General features: G+C 39.3%; 1 protein-coding gene and 2 pseudogenes across 1 annotated transcript; 2 read left to right on the top strand and 1 right to left on the bottom strand.

The window, feature by feature from the left end:
* Positions 1 to 1,019: 1,019 nt before the first annotated feature.
* LOC119512924 (protein DBF4 homolog A-like) lies at positions 1,020 to 2,442 on the bottom strand. The gene is given in 2 exon segments (XM_037807742.1): positions 1,020 to 2,300; positions 2,404 to 2,442. Coding segments are annotated over 2 exon segments (1,320 nt in total).
* A 575-nt stretch (positions 2,443 to 3,017) lies between these two features.
* On the top strand, positions 3,018 to 6,756 carry LOC119512090 (annotated as a pseudogene).
* A 9,148-nt stretch (positions 6,757 to 15,904) lies between these two features.
* LOC119512529 lies at positions 15,905 to 17,246 on the top strand (annotated as a pseudogene).
* Positions 17,247 to 17,616: the final 370 nt, after the last annotated feature.

Raw genomic sequence — 17,616 nt, 5'->3', positions numbered from 1 at the left:
TCTTTTTTATTGATTCATAGGATAACTTTAATTCTTTCTATAGGATTGCAAATTCTATATACAAGATTTTTTTTAACAAATATATGTATTGGAAATATTTTCTCCCACTCTGTAGGTTGCCTTTTCATTCTATTAATGGGATTTTAGGATGAACAAAAGTCCTTAATTTTAAAACTGTCCAATTTATCATTATTTTTCCTTCTTGAACAGTACTTTTTATATCCTGTTGGGAAATATTTTTTACTCAAATTCACCAAGATCTTCTCTTAGATTTTCTTATATTTAGGTGTGTGTGTGTGTTTTTGTTGTTGTCGTTTTGTTTTGTTTTTGAAATACTTTCGAACTAACAGGATGGTTACAAAAATAATACAAACCCCATTCAGAGAACTACAACATGCCCCTCCCCTATACCCTGATCTACTTATTTTAATATTTTGTCACATTTGCCATTTCTTTCTTTCCTTCTCTCCCTTCCTTCCTTCCTTCCTTCCTTACTTCCTTTCTCTCTTCTATCTACTATCGTCTATCTGCTTATATATTTATCTATCCATTTTATGAATACTTGAATGTAGGCTGTATTCACCCTGCACATTTCCTAAGAACAAGGATATTCACTAATGTAACCACCTTAAGTGTAGTTATCATGAATAAGAAATTTAACACTGATATAAAGCTTCCAGTCTATATTCCAATTTTTTCACATGTCTTAATAATATCTCTTTGAGCTTTTCTCCTAGCTAGATCCCACCCAGGATCATGTGCTGCATTTCATTGTGATTGTCTTTTTAGTTGCCTTTCCTTCCTTCTTCCTTCCCTCACTTCCTTCCTTTCCTTCTTTTTTTTTCTATAATAGGTATTCAATTTTGTAGAAAAAAATGCAAACATTGCCTTTATTGTTAACAACTACATTTGATTCTGTAAACAAAGTAGGCAAAAAACTTAAGAATTTTTATACATATTTATAAAAATTTCAAGAATATGATCCTTATTATTTCTGAAAAGTATAAATTGTTTAGAGACTAAAAGCCAGCAAATGTAGAAGTAGAAGGGGAAGAGAAAAACATTGACAACAGATCATTTGAATTTTCTTCTCCCCCAATATCTATAACATCATACGTGCCACTGTTTTCAGTATAGCTTGTGAAGCCCCAAAATACTGATTTTTCTTCACTAATCTGAAATAAGTGCAGTAAAGATTGTACTGGTGAACTACAAATTCTGTTTTCTTCTTGTGTAATAATAAACTCATTTCTTTTCTTATTTGATTTCACATTTGGTTCTAGATTTTGTTTTTTATTTCTTCCAAATAATATTTTCACTTTTCAATGGATTTTACCAGAATGTAAACTATCCACATTCTTGGTGCCACAATCATTTGGTTCAATGAGAGGGTTATGGGATGCCTGAATTATCAGGTGCTCTTGTGAACTATTTACTGCTAGGAGACCAGAACCACGACCAAATGTTGAATTAAGGTTCTTTCCCTTCAGATCCTTTGGTGGAAAAAGCACAGTATCTGACGTTTGTTTCAGTTGAGAAGCACAATTATTCTTATTGAAATTACAAAATTGTATAGATGCCTGTAGCTCACATGGACAGTTATCCACCCTTAGTTCTTCTAAATCACTTTCATTTATAACGCATTTATGTTCAGAAACATCAGGAATGCATCCTTGTTTATTTTTATGGGAAGGGAGCTGCATAAAATTCTGGTTTATGTCATTTTCATCTGGATTTAACACGGAATATTTGTTAGTCTTTTTCTCATCAAGTCTTCTCAGTTCACTTGAAGGGTAGGAGAGAGGTTCTGAAATAAACATAAATTTTTGTTCAGGTTCCTGGGTTTCTTTACACAGGAAATTTTGCTTGATCATCTGCCCAGCTTTATTTTCCCTGAAGTCCTTCTGAGAAACATATTGCAGTTCTAGGTGTTCTGTTGGTTTAGTCTTCTTTGCAGTAACAGGAGAAAGGGAGCCAACACTGCATTTTATTCTTTTCTTTTTAGGTGCATCCCTTTCAAATTCCACAAAATCAAAAACTAACTTAGATGGAATATCATCAACAACTTGATACTGGTAACTTTGTGCAAAGTTTCTGTGCTGCTCACTTAGAAGATGAGTTTTGAGATCTTTGTATTTCCACAAGCAACATTCACAATATCCTTTTTCTTTCTTCTCTTTCAAAGGGAGTTGAACTGGGGTTCCATCATATTTATCATCATCTGTTTGGATTCTTAGTTTAACCTGAGTTTGCTTTTGGATGAAAGACGGTTTTTCCACATCAGATGGACTACAGGGTTTCTGAATAGAATAATTTATAAAAGGCATGTTGGTCAACTGAAGACAAAATGGCCTATATAGTTGATCATATCTTCCACCGCTACAAAAGGCTTTTTCAGTCTACCTGTTCTTGTTTTCTCTGTACCAGCTCTTTTTCCCACATCTCTTACAGAAGTGCTTCATTTCTTGAGTAAAGGCAATTCTTTTTTCTTTTGTTCAATGTAGTATTTAACGTCATCAATATGAAGAATTTTTACTCCCCATGATAAGGCGTTTGATAACATACTGTTAGAAGGAATAAAATCATGGTCCTTGATAGCTGTTTCAAGTAATAATTTTTCTCTGCTTAAACACACTGAGTCTGGAGACTTAAATGAACTTCCATCATGGCTGGGATGAGGTGAAGTGGTTTCTGCAGTATACACAGATTCTGGACTTGGTATAGGAGAAATTCTACCCAAGGACTGTGCAAATTAAGCTTCTTTTTTATCTGAGATAAGAAAATTGATATTTTTGCTAAGAAATTCTTCAACTCCCCCTCCAAGATCTTTAATGTCTTTTTGCAGTCTTTCAGATATCGTGACAGAAGGTACGTCCAGGTAAAATACTTTTCCCCAAAGTGGCTTATATTTGGATTTTTCTGGTTTATTACCAGTTTTTAGAGATTTCAAAGATGTTCTGTTTTTTTCATTTTGCACTTGGATTCCACCCTGGAAATGTCCTTTGCTATGAATCCTCATGGCTCCGGAGTTCATGGCAGCCACCCGGCACCTACATACCGGGTCTGGAGAGGGTGTCGCGCTGCACCGCTGCGAAAGCACAGCACCTCGGGGCCTGCGAGCAAGCCAGACGCCTCTCCCCTTCCGCGAACAGAGAAGCCCGACTGCCGGCTGGGTTTCCGGGCCGTATCCGACTCCCCTTTCCTTCTTTTTTAATTTTTGGGACATATATTCAACATAAACTTTCCCATTTCAACTACTCCCAAGCATACCATTCAAGGGGATTATTCACATTCAAAATATTGTGTTAAGGTTACCACCTTCCATAATTAAAATTTTTCCTGTTCCCCAAACAGAAACCCTACACCTATTACACATTAACTCCTCACCCAACCCCACCCCTCGGCAACGCGCACTCTAATTTCTGTCTCTATGAGCTTGCACATTCTCTGATATTTTCTCTGTAGTTACCATGTGTCTTAAATTTAAAGTACTAAATCTATAACAATCTTTTTTGCTTTGATATCAACTCAACTTGAAAACTATACACAAACCAGAGTGAGGCAGCAAGATGGACGCCCGAGATTCTTCTGCCGAGCTAGTGCAGAACAGGATAATCGGCTCAGCAACTAACAGAAGAAACTGCTGAAGCAGCTGAAATTTTCAGAATGCTTAGGAAAAAAAGGTGGACACAAGCAAAGTAAATTTGGAGGTTATAAAACCCTGGATAACAAAATGAGCAACAGAAATCCTTGGATTTGAAGATGATGTTGTAATTGAGTTTATATCAACCAGTTGGAAGTGATTCCAGACTCCAAAGTGATGCGAATAAACCTGACTGGGTTTTTGAATGGAAAAAATGCTAGAGAATTTATGGGAGAACTGTGAACAACAAAACATTCCTGGAATCTCTTCTGCTTTCCTAGAGCTGAAGAAAGAAGAAATAAAATAGAGGCAAATTGATCAAGAAAAATTGGCATCTATGAAAAAGCAAGATGAAGACAAAGATAAGAGGGATAAAGAAGAAAAAGAAAGCAGCAGAGAAAAAAGGGAAAGGTCTCGAAGCCCAAGAAGATGCAAATCCTTATCTCCTTCCCATAGAAGATGATCTTCCCCTGTCAGGAGAGAGAGAAAGCGCAGTCACTCTTGATCTCCCAGTCACAGAACCAAGAGCCGGAGTCCTTCCCCTGCTCCAGAAAAGAAGAGAAAACTCCAGAGCTCTCAGAACCTTCAGTAAAAGTAAAAGAACCTTCAGTACAAGTATAAGAAGCCACTTCTACTAGTGACATCCTGAAAGTTACCAAGCCTGAAGCTGTACCAGAGCCTAAAGAACCTTCTCCAGAAAAAAATTCCAAAAAAGAAAAGGAAAAGAAAAGACTCAACCAAGATTTGGGTCATGTTCCAAGTCAGGGTTCCAGACTCATTCTGGTTCCCCATTCATACTCAATCTAGACGGCACCATAGATTCCAATCAAGATCATATTTACCTAGAAGGCAGCCTTCTCCTCAGAGAAGAACTCCTCCAAGATGAATGGCTCCTCCACCAAGGCATAGAAGGAGTAGATCTCCAGTGAAACCAAGAAGGCACTCATCAGTTTCCATGTCTGGGAGTAGCTCATCATCATCTTCATCTTGTTCCCAGTTACCACCAAAGAAGCCTCCCAAGAGGACATCCACTCACCCTCAGAAAACTTGTAGGTTGTCTCCTTCAGCAAGTCCTCCAAAGCAAAGGCACTAGCCTTCGCCTCTACAACTCCACTGCCAAAAACTTGTCATTCCCCAACACCCAGCAGTCAAACTGTACCAGAAAAAGTCGTGTTTCTGTCTCTCCAGGGAGAACTTCAGGTAAAGTGACAAAGCATAAAGGTACTGAGAAAAGAGAGTCTCTTTCACCAGGACCCAAGCCTAGAAAACTAGAGTTACCTGAATCTGAAGACAAAGGTGGCAAAATGGCAGCAGCATACTCTGTACAGCAGAGACGCCAATACAGACGACAAAGCCAGCAGTCTTCATCAGACTCCAGCTCTTCCTACTCCTCAGAAGATGAGTGACCAAGAGGTCCCATGTGAAGAATGGCAAGGTAGGCAGGCAGCGGAGACATTCCCCTTCCGAGAGTGCCTCTCCATACTACAAAAGCTCCAGAAAAAGTCCTCTCCTTGTGGTAGATGGAGAACTCTCTCCCCACCACCCACCAGAAGGCGATGTTCTCCTTCTCCAGCTCCTCCTCAGAAGCATAGATCTCCCAAAACACCACCAGAAGGAAAAACTCCTTCTCCACCATGTCGGCATTCACTTTCCCCAAGAAGATACTCTCCTCCAATACAGCAGAGACAGTCTCCTTCCCCCACTCCAAAGAGAACAGCTTCTCATCTTCCCCCTCCTACAAGAAGAGCATCACCATATCCACTGCAGAAGTGTAGGGTCTCCCATTCTCCACCCCCCGAACAAAGAAGCTCCCCAGTCACCAAGGAACATTCACTATTGTTATCATAAAAACATAGGATAGGGTTTTCCCTGAGTTGATCTACTTGGGAGGCCCAATCCCCACAACCAAACAAAGGCATTCACCCTTACCACAGCCTTGAGCTCCTCAGACCACCTCAAGCCCTCCTCCCATTCAAAGAGGAGCATCATTATCACCTCAAAGAAGGCAGTCCCCATCTCCAAGTACTAGGCCCATTAAGAGAGTCTTCAGAACTCCAAAACCCAAAAAGACATAAAAGGATGTCTCACTAAGTCCTCAATCTGTAAGGAGCGTCTCATCCTTTGGATCTGTCTCAGGATCTTCTGAGCCAGCAGCCAAAAAACCCCAAGCACCTCCATCCCTTGTCCAGTCTCAGTCACTGTATTAGTTAGGGTTCTCTAGGGAAACAATCAATGAGAGGTGTCTATGACTATAAATTTATAAAAGTGACTCACGCAACTGTGGGTATACACGAGTCCAAATTCTGTAGAGGAGTCAGCAAACTGTCAACTCCAAGGAAGATGTCTGATGAACTCCTCAGGAAACGAACTGGCAACTTCGACGAACTCCTCAGGAAATGAACTGGGATCTTCAATGAACGTGTTCAGTGAACTCCTCAGGAAACACTTTGCTGGTCAGCCGAAGAAGAAGTAAAGGTCCTCTATCTGTCTCGCTTATAAGTCTTCAACTGATTCATTGGATTAAATCCAGCCAATTGCATTCTCTCATTGTGGAAGACATGCCCTTTGGTGAGCCGTCAATCACAGCTGCAGTCAATTGACTGATGATTTAATAAACCAGCCTGTTGGTTTATTAACCAGTCACAAACGTCCTTGCAGCAATTGTTAGGCCAGTGTTTGCTTGACCAGACAGCTGGGTACTTTCACCTGGCCAAGTTGACACATGAAGCTAACCATTACAGTCACCCTTTACAAACTGGTCATCAGCAGTACCAGTAAAAAAAAGGCTAAAAGGCCAACACCAAGCTCATCCCCAGCAAGGAATTTGGACCAAGAAGGAAGTGGAAAGAAAAACGACAAGAAACAAAAAGGAAAAGAAGCACAAGAAACACAAGAAGGAAAAGGTTGTGGCTGCAGTTGCTGCACCTACTCTAACCGCTGAAGTCATTGCTGCTCCCACAACTACATCAGCACAGGAAGAACCAGAGGCAGAGCCAGAGCCTAAAAAGGAGCCTGAAATTGAAGCTGAAGATAACCTTGATGACTTAGAAAAGCACCTGTGTCAGAAGGCCCTGAGATCAATGTGGAAGGCTCAAGTGTCCCCACATTCTTAGATGGAAATGTTTGTTATGATGTAAATTTTATTTGGTTTGTATTGTATGCAAATCAATTTCAAAATTGCTAAAATGTGTTTGAGCTTTAGAGTATAACATTTGTTGTAATAATTGCTAGGTTGAAGTTCACCATGTAAAAAAGGGGGCATGGATTTACATTGCAGAAGGAGTCCACAGTGTATTAGTGACATTCTTTCATTGACAGCTGACATAAATTCATTTAGAGTGAAATATTCTAAGCCAAAAAAAAAAAAAATCCTCTTTTTACAAAAGGGGGTTTAAATATGGTTGGTGTTCTTATGGTTCCTTTAATGCCTCTGGCTATTCCCAGAGGTTTTTTTGTTTCTTTCTCTCATTTGAATCTTAGCACCCATTTAAGTTATGATCCTTCCAAATTAGCATGGTTTGTAAGCTTGCCCAGAAATAAGTCCACTCTTGAACTACCATAGAAGTATAAATGAATATTTTAATGCCACAATCTTTCCTGTTGACTGTGGAGTCTCTGCTGAAATGAATCAAGATTCAAACTCTAGATGAAACAGGAAATGAAAACATGTTGTTTGCCAGGACACTGGGTTTACACTGATGTATAACAAGTTGATTTGGAACACAGGAATTTCATATTTCATTATATTCTGATTTTGCTGTTTGGATTTTTTTTTTCTCTTTTTCTTTCATAAAGGCAATTATCTAGTCCCACAAAGGATCCTTCAGTTATAAAAAATTTTGTTTTATGAAATGTCATGGCTCCATTCATAATTTGTCTTGTTCTTCCCATTGATACACACAACTTTCAGAGCTCTTGTATTTGAAAGGCTGGAAGGGCCCAGACTTGGAAATATGGTCATTGCTCTGTTTTTTGTTTTTTTGTTTTTTTAACTAAAGCCATATAAAGCTGGTGGATTAAACAATAAATTTCTAAATTAAAAAAAAAAAAGTATGCATGATCAATATGCCTATAACACTGCCCCCCCACCTTCATGTAGTTCTTGTCACAAATTGCATGTTTTTACATTATGAGTCCAAACACACTGATTTATCATTACATGTTATGCATGCACTTTTTTGATCCTGTAGAAAATATAAAGTGGAGTTACAAACCAAAAATACTATAGTATTGGTATTTATATTTACCCATGTCATTATCTTCACCAGAGATCTTTATTTCTTTATGTGGTTTCAATCTATCATGCACTGTCCTTTCCTTTCAATGTGCAGAACTCTCTGTAGCCTCTCTTGTAGGGCTACTCTACTGGTGAAGAACTTCCTTAGCTTTTGTTTACTTGGGAATGTTTTAATCTCACCCTCATTTTTGAAAGACAGTTTTGCTGGATATAGAATTATCGGTTGGCATGTTTTTGCTTTCAACACCTTAAATATGTCATCCCACTGCTCTCTTGCCTATATGGTTTTTGGTGAGAAATGGGCACTTAATCTTAGGGAGGCTCCTTTGTATATGAAACATTGCTTCTTTCTTGTAGCTTTTGAATTTCTCTCTTTATCTTTGGCATTCAACTGTATAATTATAACATGGTGCAATGTAGGGGTCTATTTGGGTTTATCCTGTTTAGAATTCATTGAGTATCTTGGATGTGTATAATCATGTCTTTCATTAAATTTGGGAACTTTTTAGCTATTAGATCTTTGAATGTTCTCTCTGCCCCTTTACCTCTCTCTTTTCCTTCTGAGATTTTCACATTGCATACATTCGAATGCTTGATCCTCAGGATCTGTTTGCTTTTCTGCATTCTTTCTGCTCCTCAGACCTAATGACTTCAATTGTATCTTCAAGTTCTCTGATTCTCTCTTGCACCAGCTCCAATCTGCTATTGAAAACCTCTAGGGAATTTTTCATTTCAGTCACTATGGTCTTTAGCTCTGTTTGGTTCCTTTTCATAATTTCCTTCTCTCTATTTATATTCTCTTTGTGTTCACCTATCATTTTCCTATTTTCCTGATGTCCTTTCTTTCTTTTCCATGTTTTCTTTAGCATATTTACTTTCCTTTCCTTGAGCACATGTAGGACCATTTTTAAAAAAAATATATATATCTTTGTCCAGCATTTTCCAGGCCTGGTCCTCTTCAGTGATGGTTGCTAATGCATATTCTTCTCCTTTGCTTGGCCGTCACTTCCCATGTCTTTGTATGTTTTGTGACCTTTGTCAAAATATGGACATTTTGATATTGAACATGTTATCCCTGGAATTTAGTCTCTGAGGCATCTGTTCCTTAAGCTTGTATCCAGCTAGTGTTCAAACAGTTTTCCTGGATGCCAGGAACTAATAAGAATAAGAGTAAGAGTAAGAGTAAGAGTAAGAATAAGAGTAAGAATAAGAATAAGAATAAGAATAAGAATAAGAATAAGAATAAGAGTAAGAGTAAGAGTAAGAGTAAGAGTAAGAGTAAGAATAAGAATAAGGAGGAGGAGGAGAAGGAGGAAGAGGAGGAGGAGGAAGAAGGAAGAGGAGAAGGAGAAAGAGAAGAAGGAGGGGGAGGAGAAGGAGGAGGAGGGGGAAGAGAGGTGGAGGAGGGGGGAAGGGAGGTGGAGGAGAAGGGAAAAAATAAAGCACCTCTCTCACTCTTTGCAGATTGACTTGCATGAGTATTGTCCAGGTGGTGTTTTAGAGATGAAAATCATGTCCTTACATGTAATCCTTTGATGTAATCCATTGATGAAGTAAGTTAAGGTGTGGCTCACCTCAATTAGGAAGAGCCTTAATCCTATTATTGCAGCCCTTTATAAGTGGAATGAAATTCAGACATAGATAGAGAAAGCCACAGAGGGAGCAGTCAGAAATCAAAATCAATGGAAACCTGAAGAGAAGGGAGAGGCTAAGTGCATCACGTGCACTTCCATGTGACAGAGGAGCCAAGGACCAACAACTACCCAGCACCAAACTGAGAATGCAAGTCTTCGGGAAGAAAGCATCACTTTGATGATGCCTTGATTTGCACTTTCTCTAGCCTCAAAACTGTGAGCTAATAAATTTCCATTGTTTAAGCCAGCTGACTGTGTGGTATTTGCTTGGGCAGCCAAGGAAACTAAAACACTATCCTTCAAGTCTTATACATACACTCAGTTTAGAGGATAGCTCCAGGCCATAGTGCATGGGCCTTCTGAGCCTTTCTGCACATTCATCTTGTCTTGGGCATACAGGAGGCCCTAGGAATTCTCCCATTTACATGGCTCTGAATATCTCCTCTTTTGGAGGAAACAGTTTGCTCACAGTCCCAGGCACTACACTGTATATCCTACAACCAGCAATCCCTTGTCCAGGCAGTACAGCCTGACTTCTCTCCCACAGTATTCTGTAGGAGAGTTCCATGATAGGCCTTCTACATGCAGGGCAAGATCTGGGATGGTGAGTCCCTCAGCCACCATCAGACAGATTGGTCCAGAGCTACATGTTCCAAGTATGTATACAGAATTACTCTACTCCTTGTGGAACCAGGACTGTGGATCTGGTGAGGGGCAGGAGAGTGGCCAGTCAGGGTGCCAGGAGATCTTACCACTTTTAAGTACCCTTTTTCTTGATTCAGTGCTTGCCCTGTTACTACAGTATTTCACCCGTTCTCTAGAGTTTGGGAAAGATAATTATGCCAGTTTTTGCTGATTGTTTAAAGCTTCTATGGGGTGACAGAGCCCTAAAACTTAAACAGGTCCTATCTCTCATAGTTTTCTTTTCAAAGCTTTAGCATTCAACTTTCACGCTTATATCTGAAATCCATCTGGAATTTATTTTGTGAATGGTGTAAAGTAGGAGTCCAGGTAGCTGTTTTTCCCTGCTGGTTATCTATTTGATACAGCATCATTCATTGAAAAGTGACCTTTTGTGTCAGCTTTTTTATAAAATCAAATTACTATATATGTATGAGTCTTTCTTTAACTATTCCTATGATTATATAATAGATCTTGTTATGCAGCAGTGTAATTTAGCTAACTTTGTTCTCCAAAATTGGCTTGGCTATTCTTGTCCCTTTGCATTTTCATACAAATTTTAGAGCAAACTTATCCATTTCCACTCAAAAAAAAATATGCAAGGAATGTTAACTGTGGTTTTTGTTTTCCACAGATCAATTACTGAGATTTGGCATCTTTACAATGTTGCATTTCCAATGTGTAAGTATAGTATAAGTTGATTTATTTAGGTATTCTTTAATTTCTCTCAGAAATGCTTTGCATTTTTCTTGGTAGAGCTCTCTCACAATGCCTCAATAGACTTATGTAAAGGTGTTTGAATTTTTCTGATCTCATTAATGGCATTATTTTTAATATTACTATTCTTAAAAATACTTCAAAAAAAGCCACACACTGATTTTTAGAAAAACTAAATAAAACTTATTCTGAGATGTTCAAAAAATACCCCAACCCAAGCTGATGCACAAGTTAGGAGTGTTTGAAATTACTATTTGTCATGGCTTTTCTTGTTTGTGTCCTTGGTATTTTTTCTCTATACCCTCACACTGACTGTAGAATCAAACACAAAGAAATTGGCCTTGGCATTTCTTAGAATAAATAGCTGTTACAACACAAAAACCTCTTAGGGAAATTAGAAAAAAAAAATCTCCAAATTTACTTATCAAGTAGAAATTTGACCTATTTTTAAGAAAAAAGGAATAGGATCTCTGGTAAATAGTTACACTAGTGTTATCTCATTTCTAGGACTGGTACATGAAATAATTACACTCATTAATATCTCTCTCTCTTTCTCTCTCTCTCCCCCCTCTATCTTTCTGTCTCTGTCTCCCTCTCAAGAATATATATAGTAAAGTCTAGAAAGTATACTAATCTTAACAGTATACCCAAAATTTACACGCACACACATGCACATGTGCAAACACACACACACACCTTGTGTAACTACCCCAAACAAGGCACAGAATATTTCCAGCACCTCATGAATTTTCATTGTGGGCACCTTGCCAATTCATACTGCCCTCAGATGTAACCATTAATGTGACTTCTGTGAACATTGATTAGTTTTGCCTCTTCTTAAACTTTATATAGTTAGAATTTCACAGCAAGTACTCTATTGAGTCTGGCTTATTTCACCCATTACAATATTGGTGAAATATATTCTTTGTTTCATGTTCCAGTAATTTGATATTTTTTTTAAATTGTGTAGTGTTTCAATGAATGGATACCAATATTTCATGAAAATGAACCACTATTTGTATATCTTTTACCTGTTGTTAAGCATTTAGGTTGTTTCTCATTTGGGGCTATTGTGAATGAAGCTGCATTAGCATCCTTCTACAAGTCTTTTGCTGGACATAGACATTTACTTCTCTTAGTTATACCTAGGAAAGGAATTACTGAGTCATGGTGTAGGCATGTGTTTAATTTTAGTGGAAGCAGCCAAGTAATCATCCCCAAGTGATTATACCATTTTATATGCTCACCAGCCGTGTATAAGAAATCCATCTACAGCTTCAGAAACACTTGTTATTCTCAATCATTTAAAAAATTGCAGTCATTTTAGTAGGTGTCTATTATCTCATCAGGTTTTTAATTTGCATTTCCCAGGAAGAGCAATGAGCTGAATGCTCATTTATTAGCTATTTGGGATGTAACCTGTTTTCTGAAGTTCCTAGTCTTTTGCCCATTGTTTGTGAGTGTCCCAAAAGCATAGCCAGTTTTCTCCTCCTGCTGGTTTTCTCTCATGGGACTTTTGCTGTCTTCTTCACTGCTATATCCCCATTGCCTTCAACACTGCTTGAAACTTTAACAGCAGCCCCAGGTCTTGTTTTATTTTACGTTTTTCTTTCATCCTTCACTCTCATTGCAAATTGGAATATGCCCCATCCACTTAAATATTTTAATACATCTTAGAAATGTATTTTTTGAAAGATCCATAAAATTCTTTCTTCACTAACAAGATGATGTTATTTTATAAAAAGCACTCATTTTTCATCCAACATTATGTTTTTAATATATGTCTTATAATACTGGGTATATATCAAATCATTGCTTCTGATTGATTTAAACTGTCCAATTGCATATATCCCCACATTGTATTCATCCATATTCTGAATTATCTCCAACTCTCTGATACAACAGTTCTCTAATGAACTTACCTATACATATTTATATGTATTTTTATGTATATTCTTAAAGTTCTCCAGAATGTATACCAATCATGAGATTGTTGGGGTTCAGGGTATAAAAAACGCAATGTCACTAAATAATGGCAGACTATTTTCTGGGTGGTTATACCAGTCTGGAATCCCACCAGTAGTGCATGAGGATTCAATTTTGTACTCATTCTCTCTAACTCTTGGCATTATCAGACTTTATATTGTTTGCCATTCTGATGGGTGAACAAAAGGCATATCATTATTTTCTTTGGCTTACTTTGGATTTAATTTGCTCTTCTGTTACAAGTTTTCCAAGGTGGAAGCTAATATATGCATTCAATGCCATAAATTTCTCTCTGTGTTATGTCTGAGTCTGGTTCTAATGCTTGCTTTTACTCTTCAGACTATGGGTCTTCTTACTTTTTAGATTGCCTTTTAATTTTTCTGAAAGCCAGCTTTTACTGTGAAGCTTTAATGTTAATCTGACTAGGCTTTGGGCGAAGTTTAATCTTTACTGTAGCTGTAGGTGCCAGAGGCTCCACGTTTCTCTAGTTTCTTTGTATGCTTATTTTTCTCCCGTTTTCTTTGTTTTTCCCTAAATCCACATTCTTAAATAGACACCGTACTCTCTCAGTCGTAATCCATTGCTATTATACTGGTACCCTGTTGATATGGGGCGTTGGAAAGTCATTCTGTAATCTTATGATTAAATCCCAGTTTTTTAGTGGACCTGAGTCCCTGAGCTGTGACCATTAGAAGCATTTCTTAGTTTTTGTTAAGTTGCTTTACTTGAGAAAGAAAGGCTGAAGGGTCCTAGAGTTGTGTAATTACCCTTCCCCCAAGCAGCTTGATCTGTTATCACAAATACCACAAACTGGTTTTGGCTTACACAACAGGAATTCATGGGCTCCCAGTTTTAGAAGCTAGAAGTCCAACATCAAGATACCAGCAAGACTTGCTGTCTCCCAGAGTCTGTATGCCCTCGTGCTGGCTGTCACAAGCCTTAGAATTCCTTGGCTTGTACTTCTGCTTTCCATCACCACATAGTGATTGATTGTCCTCTCTCTTCTAGATTCTGTGATATCCTGGTTCTCTTTATGAGGCCTCCAATAATCCAGAAAAGACCCACTCTCATTCATTCGGGCCACACATTAACTAAAAATAGCACCTTTAAAGGGTCTTAATTACAATGGGTTCACTTCCATAGGAACATGGATAAGATCAAGAACATATGTCTGTTGGGGTACAGGATTCAACCTACCACACCAGGTCTGATAAGAACCTAATAAAGTAGCTTCTCTTGGAGGGCAGGCCTTTGAATATTCTAGGCATATTTCAAAATGGTTGCTTTTCCCCTCCTTTTACAGGAAAACAGGAGGGGATTTTTATCTGAACTTCATTGTGAGAAACGTGGATGTGTTGGAGGTAAAACCCATGAAAGTATGGCTCCCCCACCCCTAAAGTCTGTGCTCTCAGCAATTTTAAGTCTCATGTTAGTCCACACTTAGCCTCCTCTGACCATTCATCAAAACTACCATATAAGTTGTATTAGTTAGGGTTCTCTAGAAAAACAGAACCAGCAAGAGATATGTGTAAATATAAGATTTTATATAAGTGTCTCACACAGCTGTGGGGATGTAGAGTCCAAATTCCATAGGGCAGGATGCACAAGTCCAAATTCCGTAGGGCAGGCAGCAAACTGGCAACTCCGATGAAGGTGTCTGATGAACTCCTCAGGAGATGCTGGCTAGCTGAAGAAGTGAAGGTCCTCTCTCTTTCTCCCTTAAAAAGTCTTCAACTGATTGGATTAAATCTGATTGAATTCTCTCATTGCTGAAGACATGACCTTCATTGATGTAATCAGTCTCCAGTACAGTTAATTGACTGATGATTTAATAAACCAGCCAAAAAGGCCGTTGCAGTAATGGTTAGGCCAGTGCTTGCTTGACCAGACGCCTGGACACCATCACCTGGCCAAGTTGACACATGAATCTAATCACCACTTTCTACCAACTACTGACTCCTCTGTCTTCTGCTTTGGGTAAGCTGATCTTGGCCCCAATTTTTCAGTATCTGCTTCTCCAGATACTGAACTGGTGATTCATCCCAAGACCTCCTTTCTTGAAATAGCTAAGAAAACTGACTGATTTTCAGTTTGTTCAGTTGTTTTCTTGTGAAGTTAGGAATGACTTCTGAGCTCTACACATGTAAGAGGCAAAAACCAGAAATCTGTCCCTTCATTTCTCAGATTCATAATTACTGTTTATCTACCATCAAGTTCCGTGACTATGTCTTCTTTTACCACCATTTTACTGTTAGGTCTGTCCAGTAACATTTCCTTTAGATATTGTATATTTCATTTCTAGAATTTCCATTTGGTTCTCTATTTCTCTGATGAACTTCCTCCACTTTTCATATATAGGGACTATATTTTTCCTTTGTCTCACTGAACAGAATTACACTAGGTACTGCTAATGCCAATATCTGTCTTATTGGAATTGACAATCACTGATTCCCTTTTCTCTTGTGAATAGTCATATTTTCATGTTTTTTTGGTATGTCAATAAATTTTGAGTTGAATTCTGCACATTATGAATAATGTGTTTTAGAAAATCTGGGTTCTATTATGATTCTCTGAAGAGTATTTATTTTATTTTATTTTATGTTAGCAGACATATAACTGGGTTAAACTCTACAAACACCAGGTTCCCTGCAGGAGAGGCACCTTTAAAAAGGTCAGCTTTTTTTTCCCCCCCAACTTCACATGGACTGTTTGGAGTCTTGCCCATACATGTGTGACTCAGGTCACAGCCAACAGCTTAGGCAGAATTCAAAGCAAAAGTTGAGGTTTCCCCTTTTCTGGCTCTCTCCTTTCTTGGATTTTACTCGCTCAATTTCTAGTTGCTATGGTTTTTCCAAACTCAGAACTCTGATTCTTCAAACCAGCAGATTTTCTTTCAAAATTCTATGGCCTGAGTGTGTTACTTACCTTGACTCTTAGCTTGTTGGGGACGATAACTGCAGCCTGGTGTCTGTTCCTGTCGTCTTCACCTTCTAACCCATAGCCACCATGCATGAGTGTGTCTCTATCCACTTCAGCCAGACTGGTGTACAAATTGGCAACACCTACTGGGAGCTCTACTGCCTGGAAGACAGCATCCAGCCCAATGGCCAGATGCCAAGTAATAAGACCACTGGGGGAGGAGACGACTCCAACACTTTCTTCAAGACGGGCTCTGGTAAGCAGGTGCCCAGAGCAGTGTTTGTCGACTGAACTCATGGTTATTGATGAAATTCGTCCTGGCACCAACCACCAGCTCTTGCACCACGGGCAGTTCATCACAGGCAAGGAAGATGCTCCCAATAACTATGCCTATGGGCACTAAACCATTGGCAAGGAGATCCGTGACCTCATATTGGACAGAATTCGCAGGCTGGCTGACCCATGCACAAGTTTTCGGGGCTTCTCGGTTTTCCACAGCTTTGATGGGGGAACCAGTTCTGGGTTCACCTTCTTGCTGTTGGAACATCTCTCTGTTGATTATGGCGAGAAGTCCAATCTGGAGTTCTCCATTTACCCATCCCCCATGTTTCCACAGCTGTACTCAAGCCTTCCAACTTCATCCTCAGTACCCACACTGCCCTGGAGCACTAAGATTGGGCCTTAATGGTAAACATTGAGGCCATCTATGACACTTGTCATAGGAACCTTGATATTGAGGGCCCAACCTACACCAACCTTAACTGCCTTATCAGCCAGAGTGTGTCCTCTATCACTGCTTCTCTCAGAATTGATGGTGCCCTGAATGTTGACCTGACAGAATTCCAGACCAACCTGGTGCCCTATCCCTGCATCCACTTTCCTCTGGCCACACAGGCCCCCATCTTCTCTGCTGAGAAAGCCAACCACGAACAGCTTTCTGTAGCAGAGATTACCAATGCTTGCTTTGAGCTAGTCAGCCAGCTGGTGAAATGTGAGTTTTGTGATGGTAAATACATGGCTTGCTGCCTGTTGTACTATAGCAATGTGGTTCCTAAAGACATCAAGGCTGCCACTGCCACCATCAAGACCAAGTGCAGTGTCCAGTTTATGGACTGGTGTCCCACTGGCTTCAAGGTCGGCATTAATTACTTGCCTCCCACTGTGGTGCCTGGTAGATACCTGGTCAAGATCCAGTGAGCTGTGTGCATGCTGAGCAACACCACAGCCATCGCTGAGGCCTGGGCTCGCCTGACCACAAGTTGGACCTGATGTATGCCAAGTGTGACTTTGTTCACTCGTATAGGGGTGAGGGATGGAGAAAGGAGGGTTTTTGTAGGTCTGGGAGAACATGGCTGCCTTTGAGAAGGATTATGAGGGGGTTGGTGTGGATTCTGTTGAAGGAGAGGATGAGGAAGAAGGAGAGGAATAGCAATGCCCATTTCTCTCAGCCCTATAGCAGGTCACAGTCCCAGCACTAGAGCAGCTATGTTAACTGACAGGCATATAAGCTCTCTGGTTAGATTGCTTTCATTCTAAGTTGTGATCATGTCTTATTTTTCCATGTGTACCTGTAAAGTTTTCCATCATGTCTCAAGTAAAGGCTTTAGGACAAAAAAAATTCTATGGCCTGCCCTGAGTAAAAGCTGCAAACACAAGAAACTCACTCAGTGCCATTTCCTTCTTCAAATTGTCAACTCCCCACAAACCCTGCCTCCTTTTGTTCACTTCAGACAATTCTTTAGTCTTTATTTGAGGGGTGTTTCATATTTTCAGTTGTCAGGAACATTGATCTGATAGAA

The sequence above is a fragment of the Choloepus didactylus genome, chromosome 17 (assembly GCF_015220235.1).
Source record: "Choloepus didactylus isolate mChoDid1 chromosome 17, mChoDid1.pri, whole genome shotgun sequence".
NCBI lineage: Eukaryota > Metazoa > Chordata > Mammalia > Pilosa > Megalonychidae > Choloepus > Choloepus didactylus.
Note: the sequence above shows the minus strand (reverse complement) of the source record. Positions and strands in the feature narration are given on the sequence as shown.